Raw genomic sequence first — 20,732 nt, forward strand, 5'->3', positions numbered from 1 at the left:
CTACTGGCATTGACAGCAGCCTCTTGCATGTACATATTGACTAATGCAGTGGTGACCCTGTAAGTCGAGACTTAGCTGTGGTCAGCAGTCCTAGAATCCTAGCATCTCTCCACATAGAGTACACATTTTTGAATTTTTGTGTCTTATTGTATACCCTCACAAACATTTGCAGTTGTAATATTGCTCATTTCCTTGTCATACCACCATTTGTATATTATGCAGGCTGTGGAATTTCTCGTTTTTTTTACAAATGTACGCAGTAGTTCTGAGAATTGCCACTACCCAGCATGTGGCTGTTTATCATGCAGAATCAACTACAGTGATGTAAAAACTGTTTATGAATCTAAATCAGTGGTAAAGTGCAATGAAATACATTTTTACGAGAATGTTTTTCGAGCAAGAAAGGGAGTAGATTAAAATGACTGAGTCAGAAATAGAATCCTGGTGGAAGATAATTTGGAATAGGAGACACGCCAGTTGGAGTATGGAACAACCTCTCTAGTCATACTAAGGAGTAATAACATTACCGAACTAAAAAAAATAGTTTAATTGGGAGAGGTCGATGAGTTAAGGATTCATAAGACCATTGCTTCAATGCTTATCCATCTAGACATGCATGTGTGGAACTATCGAACAGGCATTCTTCCATATTATGGTGACAGTAGTAACTGTGCGGTTTTGTTTTTGCTTTACTGCCCTCTGAACTCTGGCTGATTGTGTGATATGTAGTTTTCAGCAGACTTTCTAGTAATAAGATTAGAAATCTTTTACTTGCACAGTTCTGTAAGTGATCTTCTTTTATTTCCAGTTTAACAGTGGAGTGTTTGTGTGGTTTGTGTTGATCCACAGGTTCTGGGATTTGTTTTGAAAACCAAAAGCAGAATGAGTAAATCAATCCGCCAGTCATGTCAGTCATCTTTCTTGATGCTTTTTCCAGGCACTGATTTTAATCAATATGAAGGCCTGATTTTTGTTGTGGTGATGATACCTGTCCTTGAACAAATTATGTAATATTTGCTGTTGTGATAACCTTCTGAAAAAAAGAGTTCAATATAATTTCTTGATCAAATGATTGTAACTCATTTTCTTAAATGGTGTATTCTTGACAGTGATAGCTGCCAGACCATGTGCCATCCCATACCTGAATGCTTTGCTTCCTTCGGAGCTAGAAATGCAGCAGATGGAAGAGACTGATTCCTCTGAGCAAGATGATCAAACTGATGTAGAGAATATGTCATTCTCCTTGAATGTGGTATGTAGTACTTTCAGATTGGACTTCATGTGCATCTTTGGTTATTGTCTTAGCATGTGCTGTTTATCAGACAGTAACAGATGCTTTGTAAAATCATCTGTGTTTTCTGTTAAACTGTCTAGCACCTGAGGTTAAGAACCTTTTTATAAAATAACTGTAGTACTGGCACTTGGTTTTGTAATTCTTTGGGTAATGTTTTATAAAGTGTCTGGAAATCTTGTTACACATCCCATACTCTGCTGTCAGTGATAGAACCTATCCAGAGATGCCCTGTCTTGCTTGATCAAAGCACTAGGTTCATAAACATATTATACAGTTACATAAAGTAGCTCTACACATCATGTTTTAATATGTGATCATCAACAATGTAGAAACTCACAACACAATTAACCAATCAGGAATCCAGCTAGGCCACCTGGAACATCTGACCACATAAGAAGAAACTTGCTGTAGCTTCCATAAGCTGAGTAGAAGAAAAAAGCTTTAGTAAAAATTCCAAACTAAATAATAGTTGAATAAAAAAATGGCTCCTCCAATGAAATTAGCTGTAACTTTATTTAAACAATTAAAATAAAACCAAAAAACTGAGCTATTTTGTCTATAGTGATCCAGACTTCACCAGGGTTTGTTAAACTACAGCTCCTTCTTCATTTTATAATGTATAAAAAAAAAGTCAGATTACATCAGTTAAGCTGCAGCTAATTGAAACCTTGGTCTCCTTAAAGGAAATCGCCAGTAAAATGTTAAAAACTTAAACGCTATATCAAAGTATGGGATAGCAACAAAGAAATGGCTCTCTCCTATAAACACACTGAAATGTGAAATATAAAATATATTCTGTTTAAATCAGATGTATACATTGTATACATATATGCAATATATATATATATATATATATATATATATATATATAATATAATATAATATATATATATATATTTTATGTTTTTTATATATATATATATATATATATATATATATATGTGTGTGTGTGTGTGCGTGCGCATATGCATATGGGTTACTTTCATTTGACAACTCATTTGACTGACAACTAGTACTTCAGTACACTTTAAGGCAAGTAACGGATTTGTCCCCTTCCCCAATGTAGTGTGACCCTGGAGTTAGTATATATAGTTGGGGGGGTGAAGCACCCCACCTATTTTGGTTTAAATTCTGTACTTTGTGTTATATTCATTTTTAAACGAAACTGGGTGGAGGGCTTCAGCCCCCCACATCCCAATGTGGGGGGCTGTGCCCCCACACCCCCCTAACTATAGATATATATATATATTTGTGTATGTACTCTGGTTGCACTGTGTTTGGGAAGGGGACAAATCCCTGTTTGCCTTAAAGTGTACTCATGTACTAGTTGTCAGTCAAATGAAGGTAACCTGTGTGTATACATCCATATATACATATATATATATATATATATATATATATATATATATATATATATATATATATATAAAACACACTTTTTGCATCTTGTGTTAGCTAAAAGCAGCTATTATAGGAAACAAAAAATTTGCTTTAAGACTTTATGTGAGTTTATATTCAATTTTAATATGCTTGTGTATATTCTTTTTTAAATAGAGTGGAAGTTGGTTATATAAAAATTTTATCAGTTTTACAAAAATACTAGGATTTTAAGTTAATGTTCCTCTTAACTAATGGAGTTCTTAATTGTATAATTAGTAGACTTATGTAATGATCGTTCTTGGGAAATGTTGTTTGATGAAGTTCACTGTGGATTGTGAATGAACGAAAGCGCTTACAGTAAACTCTTGGGATTTTTTGGAACTCTTCTGGCATTTATTTTAAAAGTTGGTTTGAATAGTCATTGTTTTTTTGTGTCTGAAGATGGCCAGTGGAGGAGGTCCTGCTTCCCAGCCTTTCTGTTCCCAAGATTGAAGCATTGCTACTACTGGAGGTTTGGCTACTGTGGCGAATGCCATGGGCAATCTAACTATCCTAATCCAGCAGTTAACAGCGTGTGGAGGTCCTATCAAGGAAAATTGCAGGATTGGACTCGAGTCACACACCTGCCGATGCACTTGCTTCCATTTCTACTGCAAAAGCAAACGAGCAATGTTTAACTTGTGCCTCTGTATCTTCAGCACCTTTGAATCACCAGTTACAAGGGCAAACGTGCCAGAATGGAGAATGTTAAGTTGTCAATCTCGCCTTCATTCTTGCTGGATGGGTTCAGAGCCGATTCTTGGCTCCGACTCGGCACTTGCAAAGCTCGAGAGCTAATTTTACCAGCTCGAGGCAACCCTATATCCCATGATGCAAGGCGGAGACTACCCAGATCTCGTTTGCCGCTTCGCTAACGAGGTGCCTCTTTTACCAGCTCTAGGTAAGTTTTCTTATTATAAGACTTTTAGTCTCATCCCTTTTATTTTTCATATCCTTAGTGGTTTTGTGAACTTTAACGTTTAATTTAACCCTATTCCCGTTAGTGTTCCCTTTTTCTCGGGTTATTTTTCCCCTTTCCTAATTTTTCCTGTCAGGGATTTTGTGTCTGAGTGTTGTATCCCTGTTAAGTTTAGATTTTTTGGATTGGGTGTTATTTGTGTGTGTGTGTTTGTGTTTTTTTTTCCTGTCGACTTTTGTTCCCTCGACACAGCTATGTCGAAGGACACAAAGGTCTCAGGCTTCAAGAAGTGTGACTCGTGCTGTCAGAAGATGTCTCTGACAGACGGTCACACTTCTTGTGTTTACTGCCTGGGACCTCTGCACCTGCAGGACTCTTGTGCTATCTGTCATGCCTTCAGCCCGAGAGTCCTGCAGGAGCGCCGAAATAAGTTAATATTGAGGGGCTTATTAAAGCCTGAAAGCTCCCCGACTAAGTCGGCTCCGGGGAAGCCCTCAAAACCTGTTAAGCCTTCGGCTGCAAGTCCCAAGCTGTCGGCTACTGGTTCAACTTCTTTAGTGTCGAGATCGGCTCCGGCCGGAGACGATCCTTCCATGCTAGAAGTCACAGTATCGGCTCCATCCGGCGCCGATACTGCCAGATCTGGACACTCAGTGTCGGCTCCGGCTGGAGCCGACGTATCCTCGGCTCCTTCGGCTCCACCTATCTCTAAAAAGAGATCTCCATCCCCCTCATTGGAATCTATACGTTCTGCTCCGAGATCACCCTTGGTCTCGGAGCGGAGCCATCGGAGCCGTTCTTCTCGGTCGTCCAGGTTGTCTGATCACAACCTTGAGAGAGTGGTGAGTAGACTATTAAAGTCTCAGGCATTGGCCCAAATGCTCCATAGCCCGTCTCAACAGATGGTAGCTATTTCTCATCCACCTAACATTCCTCCTTCGACTCTCTTACAGAGCTCGGAGCCGGAGCTCCTCGGAGCCGTGACTGTTGTAGCTTCGGAGCCGATACCACCCCTTTCGGCTCAGTCATCCTCTGCTCCGATTTCCTCCTTGAGGCCTTCATTGGAGGGATCCGGGCGTCTGGTCTCTCTTGTCGGCTCCGAGGGGGCGAGTGGCATCGGACCCTTGTCCGACCCCGTTCTTCCCTCTCTGGGCTTCGGCATTGGTGAGCTCAGCCCTGACATCTGCCTCGGAGCCTTCCCTCTTGGTGAGGCCTGGAGTTCCTATCTCTTCGGAGCGGGAACCTTCTGGTCTCTCTGATGGGGGAGCCTTCGAGGTGATGAGGAGTGTACTTAGCCCCTGGGCGTAGTCAACGGTCAGTTCCATCAGCTCCTCCCACTACAGTGCCTGCTGACGTCTGTTCCCACTCTCTTGCTCCCGGACCCAGAGATCCAATGCCTAAGGTTTCCCCATTGGGAATATCTTCCTCTTCTGAGGCTTCTCCTGATCCATCAGGTGTACCTCCTCGTAAGAGGACATGTAAGAGGAAACATCTAGACTCCCCCGAGTCTATTACATCTGATACTGACTTGGATGAGTCGGAGGGATCCCCAAGGTCCTCCTCTGAGGATGTCTCTTTCTCAGACATCCTTGAACTCCTTAAGCAGAGGACGAGTCAGTATACCTGGAGGCGTTCGGATCTCGACCCTCCACCTCCTGGGTGTCTCCGCCTTTCTACCCTCTTATGGACGTAGTGGCTCGGAAGGCGTGGATGGCCCCGGATTCGGTGGAACCTATTCCTAGGAGGCCTTCTAAATTTATTACGGCCCCACCAGATAGGCAATATTTGACAAAAGGTGTCCCGGTTGATGCCATGGTGGTGGCTGCAGCCACCAAGAAGGAACTAGCTGATCCTTCCGTACCTGTCCATCCTCCTAACAAGGATTCTAGGACTATGGACAGGTACGGCAAGCAGATTTTTTCTTCAGCGACCTTTGCCATGCGATCGCTGAACTACTTGTGTCACTGCACCCGCCTTCAAAGAGATGTTCTTAATGAGTTGGGAGAAGTTTTACAGAATCCGGCAGCTGCTGGGTCTCAGGATAAGATTAGCTCACAGCTAGGAATCCTTAACTCCATTGTTAACTCCTCCATGCGGCTCATTTCTTATGCAGCCGATGGAGCGAGTAGGGCCGCAGGCACAGGAGTGGCTTTAAGGCGTCAGTCCTGGATGCGGCTTTGTAATTTTGCAGACCCCTTCAAGGCGTCCTTCACAAACTCCCCTTTTGATGGTTCGACCTTGTTCGGACCTCAAGTGAAAGACACTTTGACTAGATGCGAACAAGATGGCAAGACTCTTTCTGCCGTAGGAGTCTGTTTCTCCACCCCTTCAAGACCTTACCCAAAAGGTCAGAAGGGAGGGAAAATGTGGTTCCTCAAATCTCAAGGAGTCACGCCTGACGCACAAGGTCAGTTTACCCCCAGAGGCAGAGGGGGTAACAACAACAGACACCGCCCTAGGGGCAGAGGGGGTCCGCAGAATCAGGGTAGCAGAGAGCCTCTTTCTGACAAACCCTTCCAGCATCCCTGAGATGTTGCCCGATTGTCCAACTTCGGAGGCAGTCGGGGGAAGATTATCACTGTACCCAATAGCCTGGCTTTCTCTTTCTCAAGACAAATGGGTACAGTCGATTATATCCGAGGGTTACAAATTTCCCTTTATTCAAACCCCAATTCAGCAAAAGGAAACCCTTCCAGACGTTCCACCTGGTCTAAGGGAACTAGCAGTACCAGAAATATCAAGACTGCTAGCAAAAAGAGCCATCCAGCCAGTCCCAGCAGACCAAATAGGATCCGGAATCTACTCAAGGTTCTTTTTAGTTTCAAAAAAGACAGGGGACTGGAGACTAATATTAGATCTGAGCAAACTAAACAAGTTTGTAAAGAAAACAAGATTCCGGATGGTCACGCTTCAGTCCATTCTACCCTTTCTGGGCAAGGACAATTGGATGTGCTCGATAGATCTTCAGGATGCGTACTATCACATAAAAATTCACAGGCGCTCCGGAAGATTTCTCCGCTTTCGGCTGGGGACCAGTCGCTTCCAATTCAGAGCCCTGCCCTTTGGACTCACTACAGCCCCCAGAGAGTTCACCAAATGTATGGCAGTGGTTACGGCTCACCTGAGACGTCAAGGATTCCAGGTATTTCCTTATCTAGACGACTGGCTCCTCACTGCCACCACCAGGCATCAACTTCTCCAGGCCAGAGATTACACCATTCACATTTGCAGAGGGCTAGGGATTTCTATAAATTTCGAAAAATCTGCCTTGTCAATCTATTACTTTTATAGGCGCAAAATTGGACACCATACAACTTTCAGCAAAGTTAACAGACCAAAGGATCTTGGACATTCAAAGTCACGTCCAGGTGATTCTTCTCAGCTACAAAATTCAGGCCAGATTTGCTCTGAAAGTATTGGGTCTTATGGCGGCCGCCATAACACTTCTTCCCTTCGCCCGTTTTTACATGCGTCTTCTACAATGGATGCTATTCGCCCAATGGTCCTTTCAACAACTACCCATGAATCACAGGATCATAATCACTCCAACTTGCAAAAGGCATCTGACCTGGTGGATATCGTCCCCTCAAGTCCATCAGGGCAGACCCTTTGTTCCTCCTGCCCCGGTTACATCGGATGCCTCCCTGATCAGGTGGGGGGGGCATTATCAGGGCAGGATGGTCCATGGCACTTGGCAACCTTACGAATACCATCTGCACATAAATGTCCTAGAGATGAGAGCAGTGCTTTTAACGTTGCAAGCCCTCAACGACTCTCTTCCCCTGGGAACTATTGCAGTCCAAATGGACAATATGTCTGTAGTGCGGTATATCAACAAACAGGGCGGAACCAAGTCCTATCCACTGTGTCCGAGAGGCTCTCAGACTTTGGCAATGGGCAATCTCTTCTCAGCGGTTTCTGATAGCAACGCATATCCCTGGGAAATCCAACATAGCGGACAGGTTGAGCAGAGCTATTCTCATGCCTCACGAGTGGTCTCTCAAACAATCAGTGACGGAAGAGATTTTTCAGGAGTGGGGCCTTCCTTGCTGCGACCTTTTTGCTACACCTCAAAACAGCAAATGCCCAGACGACTTCTCTCTCTTCCCCCTTCCAGGCCATCCCCCCAGAGACGCTCTAACCCAAGATTGGCCCCGGGGACTTCTTTATGCCTTTCCCCCCTTTTCGCTGATGCCTCAAGTAATTCAGAAAGCAACCGCCTTGAGAGCCAAGTTGATTCTCATTGCCCCTTATTGGCCTCGACAGATACGGTTTCCATTCCTACATCGTTATCTCTTGGTACAGCCATGGCATCTGGACCCGGTTCCAGATGATCTGACCCACCAGTCTGAGCAGCTGCACCAATCCATACCTTCTCTCAACCTCACTGCTTGGTTGCTCCACTTCCATCCTTAGCCAGGCTCCCTATGATTTCTAATCCCGTCTGGGATATCATAGTAGCTTCCCTAAAATCTTCTACCAGAAGGATTTACACTAGTAAATGGCAACGTTTCTCCTTCTGGGCAAAAGCTAGGAACATAGACCCCTATACTGCTCCGATTCATTCGGTCTTGGACTTCCTAGCTGAGATTTTTCATTCAGGATCCTCTTCCTCCACAGTAAAAGTTCAGCTGGCAGCCATTTCGAATTTTCATATAGGCCTTTTGGACCGCAACATTTTGTCACATAAACTTTGCAAGGTATTCCTTCGAGGTATCTTTTTACTTAAACCTCCGATTAGAGACCCCCCACCACAGTGGGATCTAAATTTAATTTTACCTTCTACATTCACCTTCTACATTGCCCACCTGATCATGAAGGGATTCACATCCAGATCTAGTGAGGTCATTGTTCCCCTGTACTCTTCACTTATCAGACCAATGATCGAGTACAATGCCCCATTCGGGATGTATCTCACCCGACATCTGCAGCAATTGGAGAGACCCCAAAAGTTCCTCACCAAAAGGATAAAGGGACTCCAAAATCTGTCATATGCTGCCAGATTGAAGAAACTCCAGCTCTATTCAGTCGCATACTGTCTGCTCAGAGGTGACATGTGCCTGACATACAAGGCCATGTCCAACCCGGAATTAATGGACATGCTCCACCTCAAAAATCCAAATCCACCAAAACCACTAGAGCAAGCGACTTAAACCTTAGCACGGATATAAATAGGACGTGCTGGAGGGATAGATTTATCACTCAGAGACTCCCTATGCTGTGGAATAAAATCCCGGTCCATGTGAGGCAGAGCACCTCGCTGACTCTGTTCAAGAGAAATCTAGACCTGTGGATAGGAGATCGTAGGTTTACCCCGGGAATCATCTCTGTGTCACTGCTGGACAGAGGCACAACAAACTAATGGGCACAGTATTTTTTCATATAAGGGGTGGCGTAAGCCACAAAAATTTGGGCTAGGCTTATAAATGCCTTAGGGCAGATAGCCTAGTATAAACCTATGAACCTTAACATCCTTGATTCTCCCGCCTTTCGAACCTGCGGCTGCCTGTTCGTTGAAATGTCTTTCTTGGAAGACACTCTTTCTAGTCGCCATTACTTCTGCCAGGAGAGTATCTGAGCTTCATGCTCTCTGCATTCATCCTCCCTACTTAATTTTCCACAAAGACAGGGTATCTTTAAGGACTAATCCGTCTTTCTTACCCAAAGTGGCATCATGAGCAGACCTAAATCAATCCATTGATCTTCCAGTGTTTTTCCCAAATTATTCTGATAGAGCGGAACAAAAATTACATTGTCTTGACGTTCACCGCCAGCTCAGATATTTTCTAGACAAAACTAAACATTTTAGGAAATCTGATCAACTGTTTCTATCCTATGCAGAGAACAGGAAAGACCTTCCAGTTTCTAAGGTAACTTTATCTAGATGGCTGTCTTCTGTGATTACTTACATTTATCAGCTCAGAGGCAAAGAGTTGATTTCTAGGCCAAAAGCCCATTCTACCAGAGCTCTAGCTACATCTACAGCTTTTCAGGCTAGACTTCCAATAGACACTATTTGTGCAGCAGCCACATGGGCCTCTCCTCATACCTTTGTTTCACATTACAAATTAGACTTGGCCTCCAGAGACAGAGCGAATTTTGGTTCCACCGTTCTCAAGAGTCTGTTCCATTGAGCCACCCAGGATAGTGGTGCTAGGGACGCGGTCCCATTCAGCAAGAATGAAGGCGAGATTGACAACTTAACATTAAGAAGTTATGTACCTACCATAACGTTCCATGTTAGTTGTCTTCTCTCGCCTTCTTTCTTGCGATCCCTCCATCCCCCTAGCCTGGTCAGACCGAGAAGATTATGCCTCTTCTATTAAGAGGCTTTATCCTTTTTTCTAGCTAATCAGCTGCTAGTGTCACTAGATTAGGTTGATCCTTTTCAGAGGATTATGATGATTATGATTGTCATTTTTAGTATTGTTACTTTTCTTCTTCCTTCACAGTTGGAAGAATATATTCCGAATTTCCTTAGCTACCAAACGAGATCTGGGTAGTCTCCGCCTTGCATCATGGGATATAGGGTTGCCTCGAGCTGGTAAAATTAGCTCTCGAGCTTAGCAAGTGCCGAGTCAGAGCCGAGTATCGGCTCCGAACCCATCCAGCAAGAAAGAAGGCGAGAGAAGACAACTAACATGGAACGTTATGGTAGGTACATAACTTCTTATTTTCAGCATGTGAGTAATAACACCAACACAGAGAGAGTATTAACCTAACTCTAATGCAGTTCCGAATACTTGTTTCCCTATTATGACCGGGCATCTCAAAACACCTACTGTATTCTCCCTAGACACCAATGCTAAAACAGCTAGTAGTTTGAATGAGCCTGCACAAAGACCTTTGATTACAAATTTGAAACAGTTTGACCATAAACTGCATAAGTTTAAGAAACTGCAGTTGGAGGTTTCTTATTTTCAAGAATGTATCCAGAAAAATGTAGTCCCTAAAGGACTGCACCAGCGGTGTTATCCATCTGGCCTTGTAAATAAATCAAACTTCCATTGCGAACTATTAACTCTTTTTGACAAGCAAGGCTTTGATTTTTTGCATGTACTTATCAAACAATACAAACTTCAAATGGACGAACTAAAAGTAGACATTGAAGCGCTCGAACATGAAATCCAATCTGACCCTGATTTTGAGCGCTATAAATTTGATTATGCTCACATATTTACCAGTATAGACAAAACTATTAACAGAGCAATGGAAAATAAAAAATGGAAAAATTAGAAGAGATATGCACAACTACGAAAATAGGCTAGCTTATCCACCTCCACCGGATTTACAAAATAGAAATGGTAACCCTTCCGTAGCCTTAGCAACCGGTATACAGCATCCCTTGCTTTAATGAACACTTGGAACATTCCTTTGAAAGCAATGAGGAAGAAGCTTTCTAATTAGCCACACCTCGACGGAGTGAACGTATTTATGCACAAGCAACAATGCAATAATGGTTATCTGCCGTTAGAAAGCTCAGCAAACTTTAATCAACAGGGTTTTCGAGAGGGACGCAGCAAACAGCAGCAACAGCAATACAATGCAAGGAAGCCCAAACGACAACGGAAGAGGCAGAATCGCCGCAAGAGATAGCAACATCTGTTGTAAGTAAACTTATTGCTCATACAAATACTCAAGGCGATTTTAAAATATACAATTACTCTTCCTTTAATGTCCCCGAAGAGCTGGCGAACATTTTAAGCAAAGGATTTACATTCTTGCCTGATACTAGAGCCAAAGGCAAGGACATTGTTAGATTTAAAACTATATGTACGAAAAATGAATTTGGTTGTACTTTTAGGCACTGATTTAACTTGTGCGGATTTCAGAATTTCCAGCATTTTTAATCCACCTACACATGACACACTTGCAACATTCGAGAAGGTTTGCGAGGTAGACATTAGAACCATGTTAAATAAACCAGTAACTCATAATAATGGGAGAAACATGACTGTGGATGAATGGGATCTGTTAAATTTACTTAAAACATGTAATGTCAGAGTTATGAAACCTGACAACGGGGGGGGGGGGGCTTGTGTTTATGGATCAGCATGATTACGAGTATAAAATGTCAACTATTTTGGAAAGGGACACCTACAGGAAAGTAATACTGAATTAAATCAGTGGTGCATATAGATATATAAAATCAGTGCTTAATGATTTGTTTATAGAAAATAGTATTAATGTTGACACGTACAACTATTTGACCATGGGCAGCACCCATGATTCCAGTAATTTTTGGTACGCCCAAGATCCATAAGAGCCTTACTAACCCCTTTTCGACCCATTGTTGACAGAAGAAAATCCATCACATAAGCTTGTGCCAAACTAGTGGATAGTAAAGTCAAACCATTTCTTAATAGCGAAGCTCAGATTTGTCGTGATTCCTGGGGTTTTTGTAGAAAGCATCAATAAAATAGAATTTAATGCAAACTGTTTTTTTGACAGTTGATTTAAAAAACTTGTACACTGTCATACCCCAAGGGTTAGGCACACAGTGGGTGCATGAATTTCTTATTTTTTTTTTTTAAAGGAGCTGACGAAAGGGAGATTAGCGTGGTGGAGACCCTTCTAGAATTAGTCTTATCTAACAACTTTATTTTATTCAGTAAAGAATATTTTTTGCAAACAACCATGGTAGCTATGGGTTCCCCTTGTGGGGGAAGCTTTGCTAATTGTGTCATGGCATTTTGGGAGAGTGAGTTCCTTTTCCAAAGTTCTACTTAGAAAGAAAATGTTATTTGGTACACACGTTATCAAGACGACATGTTTTTTATTTGGAAAGGGACAGCTAATACAACTAAAAACTTTGTGAATGAAATAACTAGTCTTAATGATTTTTTACAGTTTACCTTCCAATATGATACCGAAGCCATCAATTTCTTAGATGTACAATTAGACAAAGACAGGTTAAACCACAGATATGCAGCCCGAATATATAAAAAGCCCACCTACTCTAATTCTTTCCTGCACTTTCAGAACAGTCACCCATTTCATCAGAAGGGGGTTATTAAAGGGCAATTGGTGAGAGCTGCCAGAATGGTTTCTACAGACACTGACTTCTATCTTGTGTAACAACTTAAAAAGCATGTTTACTAAAAGAGGCTACCTATTGCAGTTTGAGGAATTGATGGAAGAGGTCAGTAGAAACAGGAATATATGACATTTTCATCCTTTACTCTGGAAGGGGCTTAGGGATGACCATATAGGCACTATTTCATAAGGTAGCCCCAATGTGGGAATAAATTCAGACATCAGATATACCTTGAGCTTTCTTGCATCATTTTCAACTGATGCCCTTGGAATAAAGAACATTTTGATTAAAAATTGGACATTCATTAGGGAAGACAATGCCACACTTAGAAGTTTAGGTAAAAGGCCACACATAATATATAAAAAAAAAAATGGCCCTAACTTAAAAAGCCTTTTAGAAAGGCACTATAGCAAATAATGGAAAAAGTGTGGACGGTGTAGTTATTGCAAACACATAAAAGTGGGTAAGGAGTTTAGTAACTGTGATATTAAATGTAGAATAAAAGGAAAATTTAATTGTGAAACGATTGGAATTGTTTATCTTGCATTATGCCAACAATGTGATAGTTATTATATTGGGAAAACTGAGCGAGCTTTCAAACAAAGGATGCACGAACACTTGTGTCACATAAGTAAAAGTGCTACAAACGCACTAGAAAAGCATATATCCATCAATCCCACACATAAATTTGAATTTACTATCCTAGAACAGGTTAGTAAAAACATTAGAGGTGGACCATGGAAGTTAAAACTAGAGGAATCAGAATTGTTGTGGCAGCTGAGGAGTAAGGCCTGTGCCCCACCTGGACTTAATGAATATTGTTCTATCAAATGTGTGCTGAAGCCAAAATCTCTGGAAAGATAATATAGAAAAGAACATTGTTTCCTATAGGAACAGCTGCTTTTGGCTAATACAAGATGCAAAAAGTGTGTTTAAGACTTTATGTGAGTTTATATACAATTTTAATGCTTGTTTATATACTCTTTAAATAGTGTAGAAGTTGGTTATATAAAAATTGCATCAGTTTTACAAAAAATAATACTAGGATTTTAAGTTAATGTTCCTCTTAACTAATTGAATTCTTAATTGTATAATTAGTAGACTTATATAATGGTGATGGTTCTTGGGAAATGTCCGAAGTTCTGTTGTGGATTGTGAATGAATGAAAGCGCTTACAATAAACTCTTGGGATTTTTGGAACTCTCTTCTAGCAGCATTTGTTTTAAAATTTGTAATAAACAATATGAGACAGAGTAAAGGAATAGGAATAGGGTGATAGCTGGTCTGCACAAGACATGTGTCTTGCACTTTGTAATTTAACCTCTGGGGCTGCTCCAGTTGATGTAAGTACCTGATTAAGTATATACAGGAGGGAGCATTGTACTAGATTATGGGCCTCGTGAGGGCTGAGTACAATGGCACTTTGACGTCCTTTAATCGTGATGCCACGCCTTTACTTATAAGCTGAGACACAAAGATTTCCTTACTACTGCAGCTACCTGGTGGTCAAAGTTTGTTACTATCAATCTGTGTTCCTAGGTCCCTCACCACTGAGTCTCCGTTTAGGGATGTGCTATCAGTATTATAATTTGCAGGGATATCTGATTTACTGAAGGGTACGATTATGCATTTTTTAGCAGTTAATCTCAGACTATGGTTTTGGCACCAGTCATTTGGCATTTTTAGGCCTGTTTGTAGGGTGTCAACATCATTTGGGGATTTAGTGATTGCTCCCAGCTTATGGTTATCAGCAAACTTGGTGAGTCAGAGACCACCAACATTGGCCTTCCCTAAAGAGAAGTAGTTTCCAAACAGGATGGGTCCCAACACTGAGGCGTGTGGAATACCACTAACAACAGATTTTTTATTGGAAATGTAGCTCTTGATCAGTGTATAATACTGTTACAGTATAAATCATACTGTAGACAATTTAAGGGGACCCAAATTAATTTATTTTAATTTAATTCTTTTAGCAAATTTGCAAATTATTTTGTTTGTCCCTTTTGGAATGTCCTGTGTTATCTCATACAAGCAATATTTCTGAAAACTGTGGTAGTGGTTTGGTATGATCAGATGACCACTTTTTGTGGCAGTTTATAAAGTAAATGCTAAATGTCCTTCTATTTATATGCTGCTGTATTCGTAACACCAAGGGAGTGTGCCTCTGTTTGACTCTCGTACGTCTGGATATTATACAAAAGATAGATGTTACCGCTAGGGTGTGTGTGACGTCCCATGTCTCTGTCTGTGGACGTTGGCCATAAATCGAGGTCTACAAAACGGATGTCAGCACTCATCTTTCTCGGAACTTTTCTGCCGCCTGTGTGACTGACTGCTCCGGTCATCACTACTTTGGAAAAGTGATCCCTCATGAAGCGCTCATCTTATCCGACTTCAGATAAGTACCCCTTAGGGGGTTTTGATTATCTTTTGCTATTGTTGTTGGGTTTCATGTCGGGTGGAAAGGACAAGTGTAGGTGTGGAAGTCAAATTCCATATAAATATGCTCATGAGCTCCACCTGTTTTGCTTAGGCCAGGAACACCACCACACTACTTGTAGTATTTGTCAGCCCTTTTCTTCCAAAACCCTCAGGAGTTGCTTAGCTGCCTTAAAACTTTAGAGAACCAATGTCTAAAGCGATTGGCCAATTGATGGATCCGACGTTGGGCCCCTCATATGAGCCACCAGTCAAAAAGGCCAAAATGTCTAGGCCCGAGCCGACTGCTGCACTCTCTCCTGCAGCCATACCTCTCGAGGCTGGTGAAGGTCCAGAGTCCGAGCCGGCATCCTCAGACCTTTCGTTGGCGGTTACCCAGGTGAAAACCGTTAAATCAAGGGCACATCCCAGAGGGAATCACAGGCGTCGGAATTGGTCACGGAGAGGGAACCTAGCTCATCATGTCCGTGGGTCCGCATGGGGTCTCACAACTTGTGGTTCGCGAGGATGTTAGCTGTGATATTATTGGGTGCCGTCCGGCCCTCTCACTCTTCACCGGATCTCCGATAACTTGACGTCAAGAGTCCCATAAAAAGAAGAAACAAAAAACTAAACATCTTATCTGAAGTAGGTACTTCATTTGTCAACAACCTTTGGGATCGGATCCGATCTCGGATCTGAGCCGGCAACTTGTTTCACAGCTATCAGATCCGAGCTCCTAGCTAATCCCCTTACCCATAATCCCCTGCCAACCCTGACTGACCTCAGATCTAGTTTGCCGCGCTTAGTGAAAGCAGCTAGATTCAGAGCTCATAGTATCGCAGATAAGTTTTAAACTTATTGTACTACTTGTAAATTTTTAGTAAAAAGTTTGAGTGTTAGGTTCCCTTTTATTTTAGCCTTAGAATCTTGTATTTTTTGTTAGTGTAAATTCCTCCCCTCCCCTCGCTGGTGTGTAGTGTTTGTGTGGGTCGGTGTGTGTTTGGGGCCTTGTGTGAGTGCGTTTGCTTTTTTTTTTGTAGTATAATGTCAGAGACCCCAAAACCGATCTTCTCTAAATGCACCGAGTGTGGCCATAAGCTTTCACCGGCGGATGGCCACACTTGGTGTGTTCGGTGCCTTGGGGTTGAACACCTGTCCTCTGGGTGTGCTATCTGCGCAGGATTCAACCCCAGGGCACTGAAAGAGTGGAGGTCAAAGCTGATCCTGGCAGGACTTTTGCCCCCGGATTCAGCTTCGGCCTCCGGTGCTCCCGTGGCCTCACCGCAGCCCTCGGTAGCGGCCACTCCTGCCTCTCTCCCCCGGCCGGGACTCAAACTCCCGCTACGGCGCCGGAGGAGAGAGAGGCCAGGAGGGAGAAAAAGAGGGAAAAGCACCACAAGCGGCGGGCCAAGGCTTCCGCTTCGGCCCCCCCCGACTAAGCGGGCTTCTCCCTCCATGGCTTCCAAGTCTCCTCCGCCTCGGCTCTGGTCCCCATACTTCTCACCGGGACCCGAGGAGGAGGAGACCCGATCTCCGTCAACGTCATTGAGGCGGCACTCCCGGCCCACCTCGGTGGCCTCAAGATCCTTATAGCCTGTCAGATGCAGACTTGGACCAGATGATGCGAAGGTTCATCCAGGCCCAGCTGCAGATGGGAGTGCTCCTACCCCCCCCTTCCGGTTGGAGTTCAACGCCTTTTTGTGCCCCGATAGCTCCTTCTTCGACCCGCTTCCCAGGTTCAGAGCACCCAGAGCCGGGCAGCGTTGGAGCCGGGGGTGGGTCGGCGCCGACAGTGCTTGGTACTTTGGCTCCGACCTTTCCCTCGAGTTTGTCGAGTCCGTCTTTGTCAGATCCGAGCTCTCGGAGCTGTGGGCTGAGCTTCGGATCTGAGGGATTCAGTGTGCCTTCGGCTCCGTCCAGGTCGGAGCACACAGGTCCTTCGGATCCGATGGTCTCGGCTCCGGTTCCGATCCCCCCATCGGATCCGAGTGAGAGTCTGCTCTCAGATCCGAGAGAGAGCGACTCTCCCTCGGCCTTCGATGTGGTGGAGAGGGCTCTGTTGAGTGCATCCGGACCCCCGGCCCTTGCCTCGGCCCCATCCTGCACTCCCTCTCAGCTGGGTCTGGCTTCCATCGCCCAGCCACAGGGACAGCCTGCTTCGATGTCTCAAGTCGTTCCTTTGGAACAAGATGTTGCTGGTGAGATTTCCTCGGACAGCCCCCTCGAGGATGTTCCTCATAAGCGGAAGTGTAAGAGGAGGCACGTGGACTCCCCTGAGTCCTTAACAGAAGACACTAACCTGGATGAAGGGGAAGGCTCCCCAAGGTCACCCCCTGAGGATGTCTCCTTCGGAGACATCATGGAAATGCTCAGGATTGGGGGGGGGGTCTGCCCCAAGGCTTCCTCTGACGAGTCCGTGTTCCTGGAGGCGTTCGAAGCAGGCCCATCTACCTCTTGGGTGTCCCCTCCGCCCGACCCCCTGGTGGACCTTATTACCAGGGCGTGGAAGGAGCCGGACACTGTGGAGCCAGTTCCCAAACGCCCCGATAGGATTCTGAGCCCCCCTTCAGAGAGGTCTCACTGGAACAAGGGTCCCCCCGTAGATGCCATGTTGGTGGCGGCAGCCATTAAGAGGGAGTTAGCTCAGGAGAGCCCCTCAGTCCATCCACCGAGCAGAGAGTCCCGCTCGATGGATCGCCTAGGGAAGTGGGTCTTTAGTTCAGCGACCTTCTCAGTAAGGTCCCTGAACTACATGGCACACATTATTAGGATGCAGCGAGACCTTATCAAAGAGTATGCTGCTTCCCTCCCGGAGTCCATGTCGGCGGAGGACAAACAATTGTACTCCTCTTGCATGGCCACTCTAAGATCTATATCGAATACCTCTATGCGGCTTTTGTCCCATGCCACAGAGGGAGCCGCTAGAGCCAGCGGAGCAGGCCTAGTCATGAGACGCCAGGCCTGGCTCCAACATTGTGACTTCGAGGAACCCTTCAAGGTGTCATTTGCGAATGCCCCTTTCGATGGTTGTGCCTTATTTGGTAAGACAGTTCACGAGATTTTAATCCAGAGCGAAAAGGACGGGAAGACGTTGTCTGCCGTCGGAGTCTGCTTCTCTGCTCCCCAGAGGTCCTTCTCTAAGAACCAAAAGGGACAGAAGAAGATGTGGTTCTGGAAATCGCAACATTCCCAGCCTGCTCCAGACAGCCAGTCCTTCCGTGGCAGAGGACAGGGAGGACGCCGCCCTAGAGGCAGAGGGGGGCCCGAAGAATTTTGGGTCCAGAGAAACCTTCTCTAATCAGCCCATGCAGCAACCCTGAGGGGTTGCCCGACTGCTCCACTCTGGAGGCAGTCGGGGGGGGGGGAGTTTCTCGAGGCACCTGGCAGCTTGGGAGTCCATCACATCAGATCGCTGGGTGCTTCGTATCATATCCAGAGGTTACCAAATTCCCCTGTATCATGTCCCCAAACTCAGAAACCTCCCTGATGTTCATCGTGCATACAGCTGCAGTCATTACAGATGGGTTATCCTGCCGTCAGGCGGGTCCTCGGTCGGCCGAATTCCAAAGTCTAGGTCCGGCGTCGGTTGTCGTCGCTTCTTCCCTGATGTCAGTGCGGCAGGGGTATAAAAGAGGCAGCCGACGTCATCTTCTTCAGTCTTTCTGGCTTTGCGGTGCCCGAAGCAGAAGCAGTTCGCAAGTGCCGGTCGGCCAGCTCCTGAGATTTACGAAAATATTTCAGCCGAAGTCTTTTTGAAAGCTAAGTACACCGTTGGGGAAACTTTTCTTGCCTCAGACCGATATCAGACAAAGTTAATAATTGCATTTCATGTGGGAAGCAAATACCGCATAAGGATTTCCACTCTTTCTGTATACCTTGCTTAGGCCCAGACCACGACGTCTCGGCCTGCCGTGTTTGTGCTAGATTCAACAAACGCACTATTAAGCGTCTGGCGGAGTTCGCCCTTCACTATTTTGGTAAAAAATTAAATTATATTATGTCGCCGGATACTCCGACTCCAGTTTTGAGTAAAAGACGCAAAGATAAGGACCGACATACAAGGTCCGTGACTTCTACTGACTCCACGCTAAGGCCGACTACCGGTTCTCCGGTTCTCAGCGAGGCGCCTACGCAGCCCCTGAGTACCGATGACACTACATTACCGGTGTCCTCAGTACCCGAGGTCGCAGGCTCCTCAGTCCCCATTCCTACTACAGATACCGACGCCACTCTTGGCAGGGAAACTCAAGAGTTTAGACAGGCCTGCCATTTTTCAAGGGGTCTTCAGGCCTTCCTCCTTCTCTGTTAAAGCTTTCACAAAATCTAAAGCAGCCATGAAAACCAAAAAACAGGGACCTCAGACCCCCTCTCAAGGCCCCATGCCTAAAAAACAGATGCTCAAAATGGCTGAGGATTTGATTACTCTTATCAGGGGTTCTCAACCCCCCCTCGGACAAAAGGCCCAGATTAGAGGAAGACTATCCTTCCTCAGATCAAGCCTCTATCTGGCCCTTTCTAGCATGTTGAAGGGCCAGATGCTGGCGTCCTCTCCTGCCCAGTTGGTGAATCTGGGAATATTGAGGCAATGTTACAATTGCCTCATGTACACAGACAACCCTCTCCTCCTCCCACATAACACAAATACTTGCGAGAGATGCAGCTATTTAGCCAAACTGGAGGCTGAGCTCTCTCAACTCAGGACTGGCAAGACCAGACAGGAGGAGAAGGCAACTACACACACCACAAAACCAGCCTCACATAATGCTACCACACCACTGAATCAAACACATAAACACACAAAGACATACTCGGAGGCTCTGAGTAAAAATTTACCTAAACAGCAGAGGCCTCCAAAGCAGACACCCAAACAACTGCTACCTCAAGACACCCCACAAGCAACACATAAACCACAAAATCAGTGTGCAAAGCAGTCACAGCCCTTAAGGCCAAATACAACACCAAACATACTTGTCATAGGTGACTCCATAGTCAGACACACTGACGTCCCACTCACCAGGCTGAACAAGGAGAGGGTCACAGTAAGCTGCCTATCGGGCGCTAGAATCCGCCACATAACACAAGCACTCGGGTCACTCCATGGCAAGTACAAATATGACACAGTCATTCTCCATGCTGGTGTGAACGACCTGAGACATACCTCCCTGGACTACATGAAGAGACATAGAGGAGCTCTCTGATTATGTAGCCCAGGCAGGTATGACCCTGACCCTGAGCAGTATCCTTCCTTCACCAAGAATGATGCCACAATATAGAGACAAGATGATCAGCTTTAACAATTGGCTTAATGTCTGGTGTCATTCAAAGGGGATCCAGTGTCTGTCTGCCTGGGATGACATGCTTGACAAGCCACGCTGCTTCGCAAGGGACGGCTTGCACCTGTCACCCCTGGGATTCCGGATATTGGATAAGGCTCTTGCCACCCCCATAGTGCCTTTTTTAGGCAAGGCTCAAATTCTAAACCTACCACCCTAGAAAACAAAAATGGGAAGAAACTGAGGGTAATGCTGCTCAATGCCAGAAGTCTAAATCTCAAAATGCACGCACTCGAGGCCCTTCTCAGTATGGAGAACATAGATGTCTGTGCTGTAACTGAAACCTGGTTCAAGGCTCCTGAGAGCACC

General features: G+C 44.7%; 1 protein-coding gene across 1 annotated transcript in view; it reads left to right on the forward strand.

Moving 5' to 3' along the window:
* The window catches only part of TAF8 (TATA-box binding protein associated factor 8), a 340,724-nt gene that overhangs the window by 300,015 nt on the left and 19,977 nt on the right, over nt 1-20,732 (forward strand). The window contains exon 6 of the mRNA XM_044076205.1: nt 1,110-1,252. Within this exon, the coding sequence (XP_043932140.1) occupies nt 1,110-1,252 (143 nt within the window). The remainder of the gene's footprint in view (nt 1-1,109; nt 1,253-20,732) is intronic.

The sequence above is a fragment of the Protopterus annectens genome, chromosome 7.part0 (assembly GCF_019279795.1).
Source record: "Protopterus annectens isolate FY-2018-M chromosome 7.part0, PAN1.0, whole genome shotgun sequence".
Classification (NCBI taxonomy): Eukaryota; Metazoa; Chordata; order Ceratodontiformes; family Protopteridae; genus Protopterus; species Protopterus annectens.